Source organism: Penicillium verhagenii (genome assembly GCF_028828195.1).
Source record: "Penicillium verhagenii strain IBT 33310 chromosome Unknown utg000002l_segment0_segment0, whole genome shotgun sequence".
Classification (NCBI taxonomy): Eukaryota; Fungi; Ascomycota; class Eurotiomycetes; order Eurotiales; family Aspergillaceae; genus Penicillium; species Penicillium verhagenii.
Window position 1 is genome coordinate 118,242 of NW_026643166.1, and position 15,682 is coordinate 133,923.

General features: G+C 49.0%; 7 protein-coding genes across 7 annotated transcripts; 3 read left to right on the forward strand and 4 right to left on the reverse strand.

The window, feature by feature from the left end:
• Positions 1-649: 649 nt before the first annotated feature.
• On the reverse strand, positions 650-1,989 carry N7466_000038 (uncharacterized protein; the record flags this gene model as incomplete). The annotated part of the gene is made up of 3 exons (XM_057159436.1): positions 650-1,686; positions 1,792-1,857; positions 1,923-1,989. The coding sequence occupies 3 exons, from the start codon at positions 1,987-1,989 to the stop codon at positions 650-652; spliced, it is 1,170 nt and encodes a 389-aa protein (XP_057025684.1).
• Positions 1,990-2,912: 923 nt separating this feature from the next.
• Positions 2,913-3,434, forward strand: N7466_000039 (putative COPII vesicles protein Yip3; the record flags this gene model as incomplete). The annotated part of the gene is made up of 1 exon (XM_057159437.1): positions 2,913-3,434. One exon carries the CDS (start codon positions 2,913-2,915, stop codon positions 3,432-3,434), a length of 522 nt encoding a protein of 173 aa, XP_057025685.1.
• A 26-nt stretch (positions 3,435-3,460) lies between these two features.
• N7466_000040 (uncharacterized protein) lies at positions 3,461-4,651 on the forward strand (the record flags this gene model as incomplete). The annotated part of the gene is made up of 1 exon (XM_057159438.1): positions 3,461-4,651. One exon carries the CDS (start codon positions 3,461-3,463, stop codon positions 4,649-4,651), a length of 1,191 nt encoding a protein of 396 aa, XP_057025686.1.
• Positions 4,652-5,745: 1,094 nt separating this feature from the next.
• On the forward strand, positions 5,746-6,799 carry N7466_000041 (Frag1/DRAM/Sfk1 family protein; the record flags this gene model as incomplete). Its single annotated transcript, XM_057159439.1, has 4 exons — positions 5,746-5,800; positions 5,895-5,994; positions 6,050-6,319; positions 6,388-6,799. 4 exons carry the CDS (start codon positions 5,746-5,748, stop codon positions 6,797-6,799), a joined length of 837 nt encoding a protein of 278 aa, XP_057025687.1.
• Positions 6,800-7,288: 489 nt separating this feature from the next.
• N7466_000042 (tyrosine-protein phosphatase) lies at positions 7,289-8,535 on the reverse strand (the record flags this gene model as incomplete). Its single annotated transcript, XM_057159440.1, has 4 exons — positions 7,289-8,063; positions 8,143-8,222; positions 8,325-8,361; positions 8,429-8,535. 4 exons carry the CDS (start codon positions 8,533-8,535, stop codon positions 7,289-7,291), a joined length of 999 nt encoding a protein of 332 aa, XP_057025688.1.
• A 329-nt stretch (positions 8,536-8,864) lies between these two features.
• Positions 8,865-12,000, reverse strand: N7466_000043 (glycoside hydrolase family 35 protein; the record flags this gene model as incomplete). The annotated part of the gene is made up of 4 exons (XM_057159441.1): positions 8,865-9,999; positions 10,073-10,574; positions 10,631-11,707; positions 11,769-12,000. The coding sequence occupies 4 exons, from the start codon at positions 11,998-12,000 to the stop codon at positions 8,865-8,867; spliced, it is 2,946 nt and encodes a 981-aa protein (XP_057025689.1).
• A 604-nt stretch (positions 12,001-12,604) lies between these two features.
• N7466_000044 (uncharacterized protein) lies at positions 12,605-15,376 on the reverse strand (the record flags this gene model as incomplete). Its single annotated transcript, XM_057159442.1, has 4 exons — positions 12,605-13,689; positions 13,750-15,093; positions 15,179-15,232; positions 15,325-15,376. 4 exons carry the CDS (start codon positions 15,374-15,376, stop codon positions 12,605-12,607), a joined length of 2,535 nt encoding a protein of 844 aa, XP_057025690.1.
• Between the last annotated feature and the right edge of the window lie 306 nt (positions 15,377-15,682).

Genomic DNA, 15,682 nt, shown 5'->3' on the forward strand with positions numbered 1-15,682 from the left:
AAAACTTCTCTCCTGACCCTTAACGACCATGATGATATACTCGTCCCATTTCGATTTCCTTTGTGGCCATCAACTTCTTTCCCCTCGTGACGTGACCTAGTGACGATGTTGTACGTATTTGGGAGGCTTGCTGGCATTGCACGGAAATACCTTTTTCTTTCTTCTTTATCAAAATGAAATAACGATCGGGGTTTATAACGAAAACCACAAATTTGAAGACTCGAGAGAGCCGAAGTCGAAAAGGAGATAAGAAGTCTAGGAGGGGACATGTCCTCCCTTTTAAACACTGGAGTCGGTGAAGTGTTGGTACCCAAGGGTGGATAATGGCCCCGTTGGACTTCCCTACAATTGGACTAGAGCAACACTGTGGCCGACTCTGACTGGCAGCCCTGCAGGGTCAGGGTCAATAGTGGAGATCAGATCGCCGCGAATATGAACAGGTAACAGACTGCCCTTGGTCTCAAGTGAACAAGCAGTTGTTTTTGTTGCCTACCGGAATACGGTGTAGCGTATATTCTATTATTTCACCCACTTCATCTATTCAACAATGTTTTTTTAAAGAAGCAGCTGTAGCACGAAGGATCTATGACCACAAATTTTCCAGGCCATATATACCCTTTGAAACAATGCCCCTATGAATGCATCTCACTTATGATCGCTGAGTGCGCTTCCCACGCCGGCGGGTCGGCCGTCCATCCGAGGTCGCAGTGGTCTCGCTAGCCTCGACCAGGTCCTCGGTTTCCTCGATTTCCTCAACGATCTCCTCGTCGGCGGTAGAGCCCATCACTCGACCAATGGTCCTATGGAAACACCAAATAGGAAGTTTGCAGACAATGGTGTCTCGGAAAGAAGGCCGCTGGATTTCATCAACATCCAGCAGGAACTCCTGCCGCTCACCCTCCTCATTGACCTCTTCCAGGAAAACATTTCCAGTGGCCTCAACAATAAGAACCTTGCCATTCTCAGCCACGACCCGCTTGCGCTCTCCAGTCGACACCACAGGCTGCTCGGTAGGTGTGGAAGTACCCGAGCTGCGAACCGGGGCCTTTCCACCCTTCTTCTCCTTACGGTTCTCCTTGTCCATCATGCGCTTCTGGCGACGGTTAACCGACATGGGAGCAGGCTGCTCACTCTCGGAAGAAGGAGCTGGTGCAGACGAGCCAATCGAGTCGATGCCGGGGATGCCCCGAACGCCCATTTCATCTCCATATGCAGCTCGGCGCGCCTGGCGAATGTAGCGGTCCACAAACTCCCGTTGGCGTTTCCAGGCCAGAACCAGGGCTCCGTAGTGCGCGGCACCACCAAACACCAAGAACAGACCAGCCAGGACGGAGCCAAGACCGGGACGGAAGCGGGTATAGTAGTATCCAGTGCCTCTCCACAGGGGGAAACCATTCTTGAGGAAATGATCATAGCGTTCACGACCAGGACCACGGAGGACATTGGCCACGGTGTTCAGACGAGCGGAACGAGCATTGGCATCTTTGACGGCAGCTTCGATCTCACGCTTGGAGGGACCGGAGTTGACATGGACGCCGGGTTGAGTGGACTTGGACTTGGACTTGTCGATGGCATAATTGGCGACAAAGGAGCGCTTGACCTTGTCAGGATGGAGGGTACGCGTTTTCTGGCGGTGAGCCTTGGTGATTTGTTCATGATTGGCATTTGGGCGGATGCCGAGGAAGTCTGGATCGAGAGATTATGATTAGAGAAAGGGGTGACTCTTTTCTTCTTCTTCTTGAGCTGATAACATTTGCGCCCATGAGCAAGAACAAGGAAAGGGTCATTTACCGTAGAAGGTCACGTTTGCACCTTCACCTGTGGCGACCTCATCCCGTAGACGGAAGATCTCATAGTCTGTTTTTTGAGAGAGAAAAGAAACGATTAGCCATTGGAAGGGAATGAAGAGTAGAATTATTTACCTTCCTTAGTGAACGCAGCCACTAGGCCCACGAAGACCAGAAACAAGGAAAGAATGACAGGCTTCATGGTTGATGGGTGATGAAGCGGTCAACCCTGCGTTGGCCCCTAAACCGCTGAAATACTTCGGAAATAACGATTAGGTGGTCTCCTCTTGGAAACCCTGTGGTTTTCCCACATCAAAATTAACCACCTCAACGATATTTTGGTATTTGGGAGGTATCTTGAGGGTAATTTTGCTTTATTACTTGGGAAAGATGTGTAATATTATTTCTTCAATAGAATCGCCATGTCATATTTGCATATTTGTTCCCAATAAGTGGTGGAGTAAAAAAGCGTGCATTTTGGTTTTTTATTTTCTCGTTCCTGTACGTCGGACGTGGCCCAATCGACTGCATATGAGAGAGAAGAAAAAAAAGACTTGGAGTGACTCAAAGTGAGGGGAAAAATGTACTTGTCGATTCGATTTTATCTATTTATAAGATCCCCCCTCTCTTGTTCTTACATCTGACTTTCTTCCCTAAAGATATAAATCAGGGAGAACCAGAAAGTGAAAAAAAAGGTCATCTACTATGTGCTTTGTATACATTCGTGTATGGGGTTAAAAAGCCATGATGGATCAAATCCGGTGAATTTACTGGTCTCTTTTTCCGCGAACAGAATTCCTCCAAACTTGATATTAATTCCTCTTTTTTTTCTCCTCTTATTTTCAACTCTTCCAGTACTCTTCGATTGTACTATTCTTAGAGAAGAGAAAAAAAAAAAACAGGGGAGCCTAAAGGATAAAAAAAGAGACCAAAAAGTGCCTGCCTGACTGCCTGAGCCTTGTTGACCCCTTCCGCGACTTGGCATCTTCGACCGGGAAATTCATCAACCTGTCAACTTTCAACTTTCAACTTTCCACTATCCACCTAACCTTTACTCCTTTCTCTCTTTTCACTGCCATTCTCTCTTTTGGTTAATTTCTTCGTTATTGCGTCATTTTCTCCACAATGCCTATCCAAATTCCCATCGATATGATCACTTCACGCTTTGGTGATCGATTCAACAACATCCGCAGCCAATCCCTGACCACCCGCTTTGCGAACTTGCGCCCCGTCTCTGAATTCTTCGACGTCAAGCGCTTATCCAAGCCAGCCAACTTTGGCGAGATCCAGAGCCGTGTCAACTACAACCTCTCCTATTTCTCTAGCAACTATGCCGTCGTCTTTGTTATGCTCAGCATCTACAGTTTGTTGACCAACCCCGTACTGCTATTCGTCATCATCCTCGTCACCTGCAGTCTCTACGGTATTGGCAAGCTCGACGGTCGCGATCTAGATCTCGGTTTCCGCCGTTTCAACACTTCGCAGCTCTACACTGCATTGCTGTGTGTTGCCGTGCCCCTGGGTCTCTGGGCCTCGCCTTTCTCCACCGTCCTGTGGCTCATTGGCGCAACTGGTGTGACCGTCTTTGGTCACGCTGCATTCTTGGATAAACCCATCGAGAATGCTTTTTCCGAGGAGGCGGTCTAGGTGGTCGGCCGCGAGCTCCTTACGATATGCCCCGATGGGGAAGACCACCGGGGGCACGAATGGGGAGACACAACGGGGGACGAGCGCAGTGGGAGGAGGATACCCGAGTGAAGGAGATTATCACCGAAGAGGACGATGTGTTTGGACGGGAGTTGGTGCGCAATGGCCGCTACCCTTGGCAGCAGGAATATGGGGGTCGAGTGTCGCGTAGGCGGCTGGAGTATGAGGATCTGACTGACGAGGCGGAATCAGTGGTGGACGGGGGGGATTACGACCTGTATGAACATGGAGACAGTACGGTGGCTTATGCGGTTCAGCTGGCCATGCGTGATAAGGAGGATCAATTGGTGGATACGGCGCTGGAACGAATTCGCCGGGCCCAGATGTTGGGCAAAAAGAACGTTCGGCTCTCCAAACGGGAGCTGGCAGCATTGGAACGCAAGCGACAACAAACGGACAACATAAGCGCAGGCGCAAGTGGCACTCGGAAGCAGCGCAGTCGACAAGGGAGTGTGAGCAACTCACGGCCATCTTCCCGGCGAAATGGCCATACTGTACCCCCCGAGCCACCAGCAGGGGCCGCCTACCCACCTTTTGCGCCCGATGCGGGATGGAATCGAAATGCAGGCCCTCATGGCCGACCTACCAGTTCGTCATCGACTAATCGTCCACGCACCCCGACGATGCAGTCCTTGCGACCACAGCAGTCCAACTCCCCTCTCCGACCGCCCTACTCCCCTTTTGCGGAGCGAATCCCTCCTAATAATCGGCCCCAATCGATGCATCAACCTTCCCTGTATGCGCGACCATTGCCCGACGATCCGCAATGGGCACCACCATACTACAACCCTATGCCAATGAATCCGTATGCGTCGGAGCAGCCTCCCTTCCAACCTCAACTTCCTACCGACCTTCGCGTTGGACCTCAAAACCGTATGAGCTATCCGACAGGCATGCCCCCGACTCCAGCCCAACGGCGACAATCGGTCGATGAGCGCCCGTCGACAGCTACATCGCAGCCACCAACTTCTTCCCCGTCGGAAAGTGAGTCGGAGGCGTCCAGCGAGGAAGAAACAGGGAGTGGCGAAGATTCCGATGTCCAGATCATTGGAGTTGTTGAGCGTCAGCCCCAGATCCAACCCCAGCCTCAGCCGCCTGGTCTCCAAAGACGTCCTGTTGCTGGAGCAGGCCGAGGTCGTCAGCGAAGCAGTCGATAAGTTGGAAACCAAAAGTGATAACATGTCTTCCTTTACCGGGGTTTACCCTCTTTTTTGCCTTTTTTCCTCACATTCTTTGTTTCCTTTTTTTTCTGGTCTTATAAATATGTCTTTTTTGCAATGGCGTTTTGTTTTAGATCGAAAATGGGTCTTTAAATGAATCGATCCATATTATTTGAATTTTTCTGAGGCGTTATGTCTGTAGATCCCCGAATCTCCCGTGTGATCAGAGGTTTAGTCAACAAGATTCTCTGCCACATGTGACGTGCGAGCCGGTCCCCACGGTCTTTTATTTAAAAAAAAAAACTGTACATATTGGAGATTGCTCATAAGGATTTAATTTTAGTATCAGTCGATCACTCAAGCACTGAGTATCCAAATAAAACTTTGTATTTGAGTGGGGCATATATTAGTATGGATGAAATTACGCGTGGATCGTGGGAAAATGTAGTCATGGATGATGCCTTGGCAGACGATGACGTCGTTGTAGCTTAAATCCCTTTTACCTGAACTTGGAAATATAACCGATCAGTTCTCCCTTGATATTCTAATTTCTCCCTAGCTATTCCTCGCTTTTCTCTCTCAAGGTCTACTCTCCCCCCAAGTCCGTTTTGGTCAAGGTTCTTCTTTCTCGCGTTCCTGGATTCCACACCCGTGCGCCACAAGCCACAAACAAACCCCGTTGAAAATCCTAAAAGCTCGGTGGATCACTTTAGCGCGTGGAATGCGTGAGATTGGACCTTGTATCACCAGTGATTGATCTTGGATATACCTGTAAGTTCAATCAGATCAATCTTATATTTTTGTGAGCGAAAAAAAAAAAAAAAAAATCAAAAGCTCTGGGCTGTATTAGCGCGACATGTATATGTGCATGGATGTATGGCATCATGGCTAATACTCTTAAAACCTGATACAGATTCGAGTTCGCATTGTTACGCTCTTGACAACATTTGAAGGCCCGCATTCTGCTGTCGCGTCGAAGGCCTCGGCATCGGAAACTAAATCCCCATCCTTAATTAATTCTTTCCCTGTCTTTCCGCTCCTTCCGGCGCATTAGAATCAAAAAGAGATTCACGAATACATTGATCGTCAAGATGTGGATTGTCTCGTTCTGGGTGTTTCCGGTCATTTCGGCCTGCATGTGGGTTGGTAAGTGATATATCTTATTCTAGTTTCTTTTTCTTTGTTCTTGTTTTTCTATTTTCATAGTGGCGTCAGGATCTAATCAGATATCCGGTTCTAGCAATGTTGATTGCCATGCTCGTTACATGGGTCAGAGATGGCAAACCCATCTACCCGTGTATGCTTAACGCCGATGGCACCACGGACGGCCAAACTGTTGCGTATGGGTTCCCCCATTCTACATTCTCTCAATTCCAAAGCTAATCAGTTCAATAGATACATCTCTGACGTGGGTGCCTATGGAGCACAGCCTCTTTTCATTACCGGGAGTGTAATCACGGTTGTGTTCCTGGATTTGGCCTTGTTGTCAGAGCGCTGGCTGCGACACTCGGGTCAGCTTGTGCCAAACAAGGGCGTGTTCGACAAGCTCTGCTCTATCTCATCCATCTTCTTTGCCGTTGCTGGTGCACTTGGGTTAATCCTCTTGTCTATTTTCGACACAGCGCAATATCCGCATTTGCATGACGGGTTCCTGGTCATGTTCATGTAAGTTGATGACTTCTAATATACTCCGATAACTCGAGGGCCAGTTTGGCTAATGCAGTCGGATCTAGTGGTGGATACCTGATCAGCGCAATTCTGATTTGTGCCGAATATTTGCACATGGGACTCTTCTACCGACCTCAGCATCGCATTCTACTGGTCAGCTTCTTTATCAAGCTTAGCTTTGTGATCATTGAGATTGCCCTCGCCATCGCCTTTGGTGTCTGCATGGAGAGCAGCAACCGTGCAAACAAGAACCCCGGTGCTATCATTGAATGGGTGATTGCCTTTGTCTTCACTGGCTACGTTCTTTCGTTCATCATTGATTTGTTGCCATCGGTCCGCACCCGGAGACATCTGCCTCAGGGAGAGAAGCGGTCTGCTATGTCTGCTTCTCAAACCGATGACGATGTCCCGCAGGCCTCTTTAGAAGAGCCCCTGACTGTTGACTCGGCCAACTATTACCGTGGTCAGCGTGTCTAACTTTTCTTTTCTTTTTCTTTTTCTACAATCTATCCAGAAGGCCGGTGAAGTCTTCTTTCCTCATGTGTTTCCTATGATTTTCTGATTTTCTGTAACTTGATACCTGCCCACGAGTTCATCCGATTCAATGTCTTTCTATGTTTTATTCATTTTTTTCTTTTGAAAAAACGCAAGATGTATGCTTTGTCATATTTACTTACCTCTTATACTAGTCATATACTATACATACAAGCCTCGGTCGCCGCATATATGCGCAACGCAATGGATCAATATTTAAACACAAGCTTACATACATGCCGCTTAAACAGATCTACTTCAGTCTTCGACGATAGAATTAGGGATTCTTTCAATAACATTTGAAGTATGTTGCCTATCATCATTATCGTATCCATATCTACATAATATAAGTTTCATATGAATACAAAGAAAAGAAAAGAAAAACCCCCAACAAAATACGCCCATGCTCTCCCAAGTATCAAGCCGTCCGTATTAAGCGAGAATTTTTTGGCGTATATGTTCCTGCATTTGTGCATTAATCCCAATTCCATTCAAATAACCTTGAACGCCACCGTATTTTTGGAGATAATCTGTTGTCGCATCCACAAAATCGGGCGGACAACGTGTATATTCTTCACCAAGACCCAACGCCCGAATTTCGCGCATGCGCTCCTCAAATTCCGGGACAAGCTCTAACTCGGACCGGGTATAGTCGTCGATGACAGCAGCAGTGGACACAGTCTCGCCTGCCAGCAGCATCATCATTAAGATGATCAGACCCGTCCGATCCTTGCCCTGTGTGCAATGTACCAGAACGGGGTATGTGTCGTCTTGACCCAGGAGCTCGAAAATTGATCGTAATTCTGTCTTACTGGCGTCGAGTGTGTCTTGCGCAAGACCTGTTAATCCACGTTGTTGCATGACTTGCTCTCCAACCAGACGAATCGCGTCATTGCGGTAACCCGTTGCTGCCATAGTGATTGCTTTTCTAGATGATTGCAACTGATAAGCCTTTGGGGGTGATTCTTTGGGTGGATTGGAATGGGTAACATACATATAATTCGTCCAGTCTAGCTTCCACAATAATGTGCGCTCTAAGCCCTTGCCTGTCAAACTGATCAAGCAACGTTGAGAGTCTGGAATCTGCAATAAATGCTCATCTGCATTGACAGGCACTGGTGTTCCAGTCAAGTCAATATCCGCGGAACTTTCGCCTGAATTCGCATTTTCTGCACGTCGTTTTCGGGTCGCCATTTGATGTTCCGTTCTGTAGTATCGGTCGTTAACAAACATGATCAAAATTGTTAAGAGGACTTTCTCTTATGTTCGCGAAAGAACAAGCTTACGTTGATCGTAGATCAATGACTGTTGCAATGTGGAACTCGTCTGCCATGCGGCGCTTATCTCGTTCTGACGCATCATCCGGCTATAAGTAGAGAAAGAAGAAAAAGAAGGCCAGAGTTAGCCTTTGTTACTTTGATCGGTATTTCATATTCCTAGCATATATAGATGAAGGGATCTGATTTACCCTAGCACTGCGAAAGAGCACGCCTTCTTTCAAAATCCTAGTTTCTGACTGTCAGCAAAAAAAAGCTCCAAGGCGAGAAATGAAATACAAGGAGCGACACGTACTGTGTACCGCAGTATTGGTTGATTGTTCGGCCAACATCGCGAAAGTTGATGATATTGTCAAATGGCCGATCGGGCGAGTCTAAGTCAATACTTGAAGAGCGCGCCATTGTAACGAGAGAATCATTTACTGGGGGGAAAACAAGAGTCGAAAGGAAGGTGAAATGAGTTAAGTGTCAAGTTTTCCAAGAACGAAAAGACGCGGATTAGAATGAAGTGGAGACGCGTTGGTACTAAGTAAAATGGCGGTGGACGTAAACGTTGGGCAGGAAACCCACTCCGCCCTGTTTTCTGGCCTGAGCTCCTTGTTTCCCCGGGATCCACCTGAGCTCTGCAATCATTGATCGTCATTTGTTTACTTCTGGACTTCTGCACTTCTTGGCTTCCTTGATATCCTTAATACAGTCATATTTACCCCTCAATCATCGTTCATGCATGATCATGCATATTGACTCCGATCATTCTTCCACTTCGGCTGCAAGTACGACCAATCCTGGTTAAAGTTGAATCCCGTCCGATACGCTCCATATGCACTCAATTCCACCTGATTGAGTTGGGCGCCCTCCTCTGTCAAAGCCCAGAGGCTAATGGCCAAAGTATTTTCTCCACGATTATTGATAATTCCAGGTGGGAAGGGAAACAAGGTTTGTGGGCCCAGATAAGGCAGGTAATGGCCAAACTGGTACCCGTTCATGAAGATTTGCACCACGGCCGTGGTGTTGTCGGCCGCACCCAGTTGCAGACCAATAGGCACATCCAAGTCTGAATCCAGATCGAGATCAAAGGTCGTGCTGTACCAGCGGCCCTCGGCACCAGAGACGCCATCCAGGGGGCTCTCCGTGCCCGCAGTTTTGGGCGGTGTGTAACCGGGGAGATGCCAGCCTAGACGTTCTCCATATAGCCCACCTTCGTTCATTGGACCCCGAACGGGGTCAATATTGGATTCACCGCCAGCGTTGCCTTGGATACGCCAGGAGGTGAAATTGGCGCCTGAAAGTGTGGCCCCGAGAATACCACGGGGATTCTGTGGACCATCTGGGGAGACACTGGCCTCGTCGTGACCCGTATAATCCATCACTACCGTCAAAACATTATCGGTTTCCCGAAGATTTGACTGGTTGAAAGTTAGAACTGCGGAGGTCGCGGCGAGGGCTGGGCTGCCCAGAGCCCCACCCACGTAGGCCCCGTTCACCCACGCGGCCCAGCCAGACCCGGCCCCATTCTGCACCGTGACAGTGGAACTCGTCGCATTGACCCCATCAAATCGACCACGATAGATCTTCGTTCCAGCGTGATAACCATAATCACCGGAATAAAGCACGGGGAGTGTGAGAGGGACTATAGCATTGACTGTGGTGGTTTTATTGCAAACCACCCAGCGTGAGTCATCATAGTCGGCCTGAATCTCGGGGATAGTGTCTTGGGATTTCCAAGATTTGAGTGTTGGAAGTGAAATCTTAGTAGATCCAACTCCAGGCGCAGAACCTATGAGACTTCCATACGCGGTCTTTTTGGTCGTAATTGATTTTCCATTCCATTTGATTTTGGTCACTTTAGATTCACCAGTATATACTCTGCCGTGACCCGCGAGCGTTAGCGAATCGACATCTTCGTTTCCAAACAGAGAAAAGGGGAAAAGAGACTTACTCAATAGAGGTGGTATTTGCATTATCACCCACCAGGCTGACGGTTTCCCCAGAAATGCTAGCTTCACGAACCAGGTAAGGCCCGAGAGCCAATATGTGGTCGCTCGGGGAAACATTGGGGTTTGTCGTTGTTGGAACCGCAAAAAAGTTCCAAGCTGTTTCCGTCTCCAGGAGATAGATGAGAACACCATTGGAGAATTTGAGAGCTGTACTCCCATCTCCTTGAGTGTATGTGTACTCTGTCCTATTATTGACTGTCGCTGATGTCACATTCGAAGTACCGTATGTTTTGAATGTCAGATGCGTTGGTGGATCCACAAAGGCGAACACTGCCTTTTGTCCAGAAGTCATATAGAAAACTATCACATCTTCGTCCAAAGTGGCATAAGTCAACACCTCCGCCGATGAATAGAGTAAACTCGAAGCTTTGCCAACTTCGTAATCGGTAACAATGATTTTGCTCTGTCGTCCATTAAGCTCAATATCCGGGATAGTGATAGCACCTGCCGATACAGTTAGAAACATCGACCTGGTAGCTTTTAGTAAGTGCAAAACATACCAGCTGTAGTGGTGACATTCAAAGAAAAGGTGGTCACGTCGCGAGATGAACTGGTATCGTGCGCAACGACGTAGAAGCCAGCCTGGGTGTCCGGATTGCGCAGGGCCCAAGTATAGATGCTGTCATCGCTCGTATACCCAGTACCGTTGCCTTCCATGTCGGTTTTTAACAAACCAGATGAGACGCGGGTGAACAAGCCCAGCAACTTAGTTTGCTTGATCTTGTCACGAAGCTCGCGGGTCTCTCGCAAAGGTGCCGAATAATCGTAAGAAGTATAAACAACCGGCGCAGCAGTGTGACCCCAGTTGGTGCCACCAAAAGCCATATAAAGGCTTTGCAGCGTGATCTTTGAACCAATATTGTTCTTGTAGTAGACGTCAACAAACTCTGGAGACTGTTCTTCGGTGCATTGATCATAGAAGTATCCAGCCCAGGGCTGGAAATATCCCCCCTCAAACTCGGGAAAGTACTCGGGTTGCGTGTACGAGTAGTTCTGGAACCACTGGTAGTAGGTCCGGACGAGAGTGAATCCCGAGTTTGGATTGGTACAGGAAAGTCCACCAGGATAAGAGTCCAGCCCATACACATTAACTGCGCCACCAACATCTTCATAATCCGTCGACCAGCTCTCACTGCGCATACCCTTCTCGTTTGAAGTGCTGGGAACAACAATGCCAGCGGCACTAAAAGCGGCAGCAATTTGCTCCATGTATAGAACGAGAGTATTAGTTGCGGAGTGGGTGGTTTCCTGGAGTTCATTCTCATGTTGGTTCAAAATAACGGGTCCACCATTCGTGATCTGATTAGCTGCAATTATGGCGCCGACTTTCTCGATCCACGGATACCAGCGGTCATAGTAAGCAGTCGCGCTTGTACGCTCGCTTCCCATCTGACCGTTTGCTGCCCATAGTGCGAAGCCTCCAGCATTGCTTTCACCATTGATGTACGGACCCGGGCGAGTAATGACGTATAAACCAGCCTGCTTGGCGTAATCAAAGACACGCTGAATATCATGGGCGCCCGTCTCAAAGTCAAACGTACCCTCGGAAGCTGAATGGTAGCTCCAGAAGAAGTAAACTATTTGTGGAGATTAGCAAATGATGAACATCAAGCATCATGAAGCTGGTAGATTACTTACGAGAAACTGCATTAAATCCACTGGCTCGTAGCTTCTGGAAGACGTCCAACCACATTTCCGGAACTGGCAGGCGCAAATAGTGGAATTCACCGGAGAAGATGAACACCCTCTCGCCATTCACCAAGAGACTGTATTCGTCCCATGTCACGTCGGTCGTGTTGCCATCGCTAGTTGCATAGACAAGACTGGACACGGCCCAAAGAAAAAGCCAGAGAATCCGAAGAGCGCGCATGTTTCGTGAAATCGTTGGATACAATCCCACAATACGCTCCCATCATTGGCCCATAGCTAATATAAGCATGTTCCTGACAGCTCGGCGATCGTGGTAGTATTAACCCGACTGTAAAGTTGGGACTTTGGGATTGGTGGATGTTTTCGCGATCAACCGTGACGCTTTGGGCAATTCTCCTGCCCATGTGCGGGGGAAGGAGAATATTATAAACAAACATTATGATGATTTTTTAGATTAAAGTGATGTTACCTTCGGCTAAAGTCCAGTGCGGAGGTCGGACAATTTCATACATACTGGGCAGAATTGAGTAAGCGTGCAGATTTGAAGCGAGATTAATATACATTTGCAAAATTGAACATGAAGACCTCGGACGGCAATTTGGAATCGTTCAATCAAAGCGTCAAGCATCGTGTGCGGTAGATAATTATATATCAAGAATCAAAGCGAGAGTAAACAAACACATCACCGGTCATACATAAGTTCAGAGATTCCCAGATACGCCATAATCCCAACGTATATAAGACCCAGCCAGATCCAAGAACTCCCAGGTACAGTAGACTCCAAACAAACATAAATCACAAGAAATTGGTGACATAATTCCACATCATGACAGGTCTTCAGAGAATCTAGACTCGCGGTAGGCGCTGGAAGTCTCGCCAAGAATAGGCGGAATTGGAAGGCCCTGATCTGTGGCACTATTCCTCAAGCCTCGGATATCTGTGCCATGAACCTTCGTTTCAGGAACCGCCCCCGATCCATTGGTCTTTAGATCATTGCGTGCAATCCCCATGAAGAAGGTCTTTCTGAAGCGCTCTCTCTTACTTTTCGCTTGACCATTAGTGGCAGGCTCGCTTCCAGCTGAGCTGTCGCTGAATGCCGTCCCCTTGCCTACATCAAGGCTGCCATTGCGAGCGGGTTCACCCTGATCAAGGTCGTCTCCGGTGAAAGGGTGAGAACTAAGAGCCGCCCCGCGCGATTCAGGTCGAGCAGCTAGGGAAGCACCTCCCGAAAATCCAACATCACTGTGGCTATTGAAATCCGGACCAGGCTGGTGGGGGTAAACACGCACGGGCCCACTTGAACGACGGACCAATTGATCACGGAACCAGTTTCTCAGCTTTGAGTCGGCTCGAGGGCTTGTAATGGGTCGGATAACGTGCATCGGTGCTGGGCCAGCTCCAACTGCCGCGGCATCTCGTGGCGTAGTGTGGGCTCGCCCCACCATAGTGGGACGTCCAGCATACTCGGTAGGCTCGGTAATGGAGACTGGGGCTCCAACGTGAGCAGCAGTCACAAGAGTTGTCGCACCAGCTGGTTCAGGCGCTTCGGGTGCTTGAATTGCGGCGGGCTCTTCTTCGGGCTTTCGTTCAAGTTCTTGCACGGGTTCTTCCACGGGCTCTGGTGTAGGTTCTGGCGTGGGCTCTTGCACAGGTTCATGTTCAAGTTCTTTTTCAGGCTCTTCTTCAGGTCCTTCCTTAGTTGCATCTGTCAGTACGGCACCGGTAGCCGTTGCGATGGCCTCTGGCGCAGCTTCAGCCTCATCTTGAGCTACCGCCTCTTCGTTTGATTCTTCCTGCTTCGTGGTTTCCACAGCCTCCTCGGATGGATTCTTCTCGACGCGTGCCCGTTTGCTCTTCATTCTCCAAAGGAAGCTCATGACCTTGCTATTGCGCTTCTCCTTGTCAGAACCTATTGCGAAAAGAAAAGTTAGCTCACACTTCATGAGTGAAGTTCTTCTGCGCCACTGACTCTTGTTACGCGAGTCTACTACTCTAGACAAGCTAGCCTCGCGCTCCCTTTCTATTGCTGCATGTCTTTGTTGCTCCTCGGCATCAAGGCGCTCCTCCAGCTCTTTGGCTCTCTGCTGTTCCGCATTCTCGGTAATCTCATCCAACGTTGGCTGCAGGCGGGAGCGCGCAACTGCCTCCACATCAGCCATGTCCATGTATTGCTGTGATCCAATGTTGACACGGTTTCCCCGAGCGGAATTTGCTTCTGCAGCTTCGGCCTCCCGACGAACACGTTCGTGGGCAACCTCATCCCATTCTTTCTGAAGAGATGGTGGCGCTCGACCTGTATCGGCATACATTTTCGTTTCCATCTCGAGAAGAGTGGCATCGACATTGCGTCGTGCGGCTTCCATGAGCAACGCTCGGTCCCTAGTTCTCTTCTCGTCCACATGATCAACCTTTGTGCGCAGACTCCTCATTTGGTTTCGGATATATTTAGACTGCTCAGCATCCATTTGGGTTGAATCGGCATCACTAGCAGTTCTCTTTCGACGAGTAGTTAGGCGAGACCGTGCAGGTTGAGGGGTGGTCCCATAATAGTTCTGGAATTCAGCCTGTTCGTTGTGCATGAGGGCTAGTTTCTCTGCTGCCCGTTTCTGAGCAGCTTCCTGAAGGGTCATCGCGCGCCGCGCCGGGGATCCTTCTATTCCACTCACAGTCTTCGATCGAACTGGAACCTTGGGGTTGTTAGGATCATACATATCCCTGGCCATCGAAATGGCTGCTGCATGCAAGGAATTTTTTCGATTCCGCTCCTGCACTTCGCTCGAGATGGGCGGAGACGAGGTATAGAGTTTGGCGTTAGTGTTGGCGAGGTGGCGGATTCGACTCGCTTCCATTGCACTGTCCAAGTGATCGAGTGGTTCCTCCTCTTCGGTTTTATATCTACTATGCGTTGCGCCCGCGGCTGACAATGCGTATGGAGAGTCAGATGCAATGACCGGTTCACTTGGGGCCGAATCAGCTCGCTTCCGTCCTGTGGCATATGCTCCTGTCGCGGCCCGCAAGGCTTTGTCCTGCACATCGCGGGAATATTCTTTGTTCTGTTGTTCGCGAGTCGGCGACAGGTTTGAGTTCCTTTGCTCTCGAACGGCAAGAATGGCGGCACCCAGTCCCTCGGCGCTGTATTGGGTACTAGGTTTGGGGGTCTCCGGAGCCTTAAAGTCCTTGACACATAGGGCGGCTGTCTCGGCCTCGGTCAGTCGACCCGGGCGCCAAATTTCTACCGGTCTCCGATTCGCGTGAGCAATTGCAGCTCCAGCTGATGCAGCACTTAGTGTTGAGGCGCCCTTTGCTCCTTGATCTATGGCAACAGATATCCCAGGTCAGCCTTTTGCGTATATTCTCGCTTGTATAGAAAGCGGGATAGGTCCATATCTATCGCTTACTATGAGTATCAGATGTGGTCTTTTCGCGAACAGACGCCTTGCGTCGCGGCTGCACTGCATAAAGTGCAGCAGTAGCGGCTATTTCAGGCACAGAGAGTTAACGGATGTCGATCAGAGCGGAAGCGGTGGGGACGATCATCACTTACCATCATCAGCCAGTCGAGCCGACCGAGGGCCGGTCATTTGCGCGGTCGCCATCAGTGAAAAGCGTGTGGGGAATCGAATGAGTTTTCGGAAAGAAGGAAATATCAAGGGGATTTCAAGGGAATTTTAGTGGAATAGGCCGGAAGCTTTCCCTTGGACCCCGTGACGTCGATTGCAACGGAAGATCGAAGCTGATTGCATCATCGCGAACTCAATGAATCAACGATCAACGTGGGGGAGTTGGTGGCTTTTCCGCTTTCAGCCCTTTTTTCTTCTTCTTTTTTTCTAACGGATTTACTATTGGTGCTTTGCACCTGGAACTTTGTATTTCTTATTTCTCTCTCTACTCTCTCTTTTGAT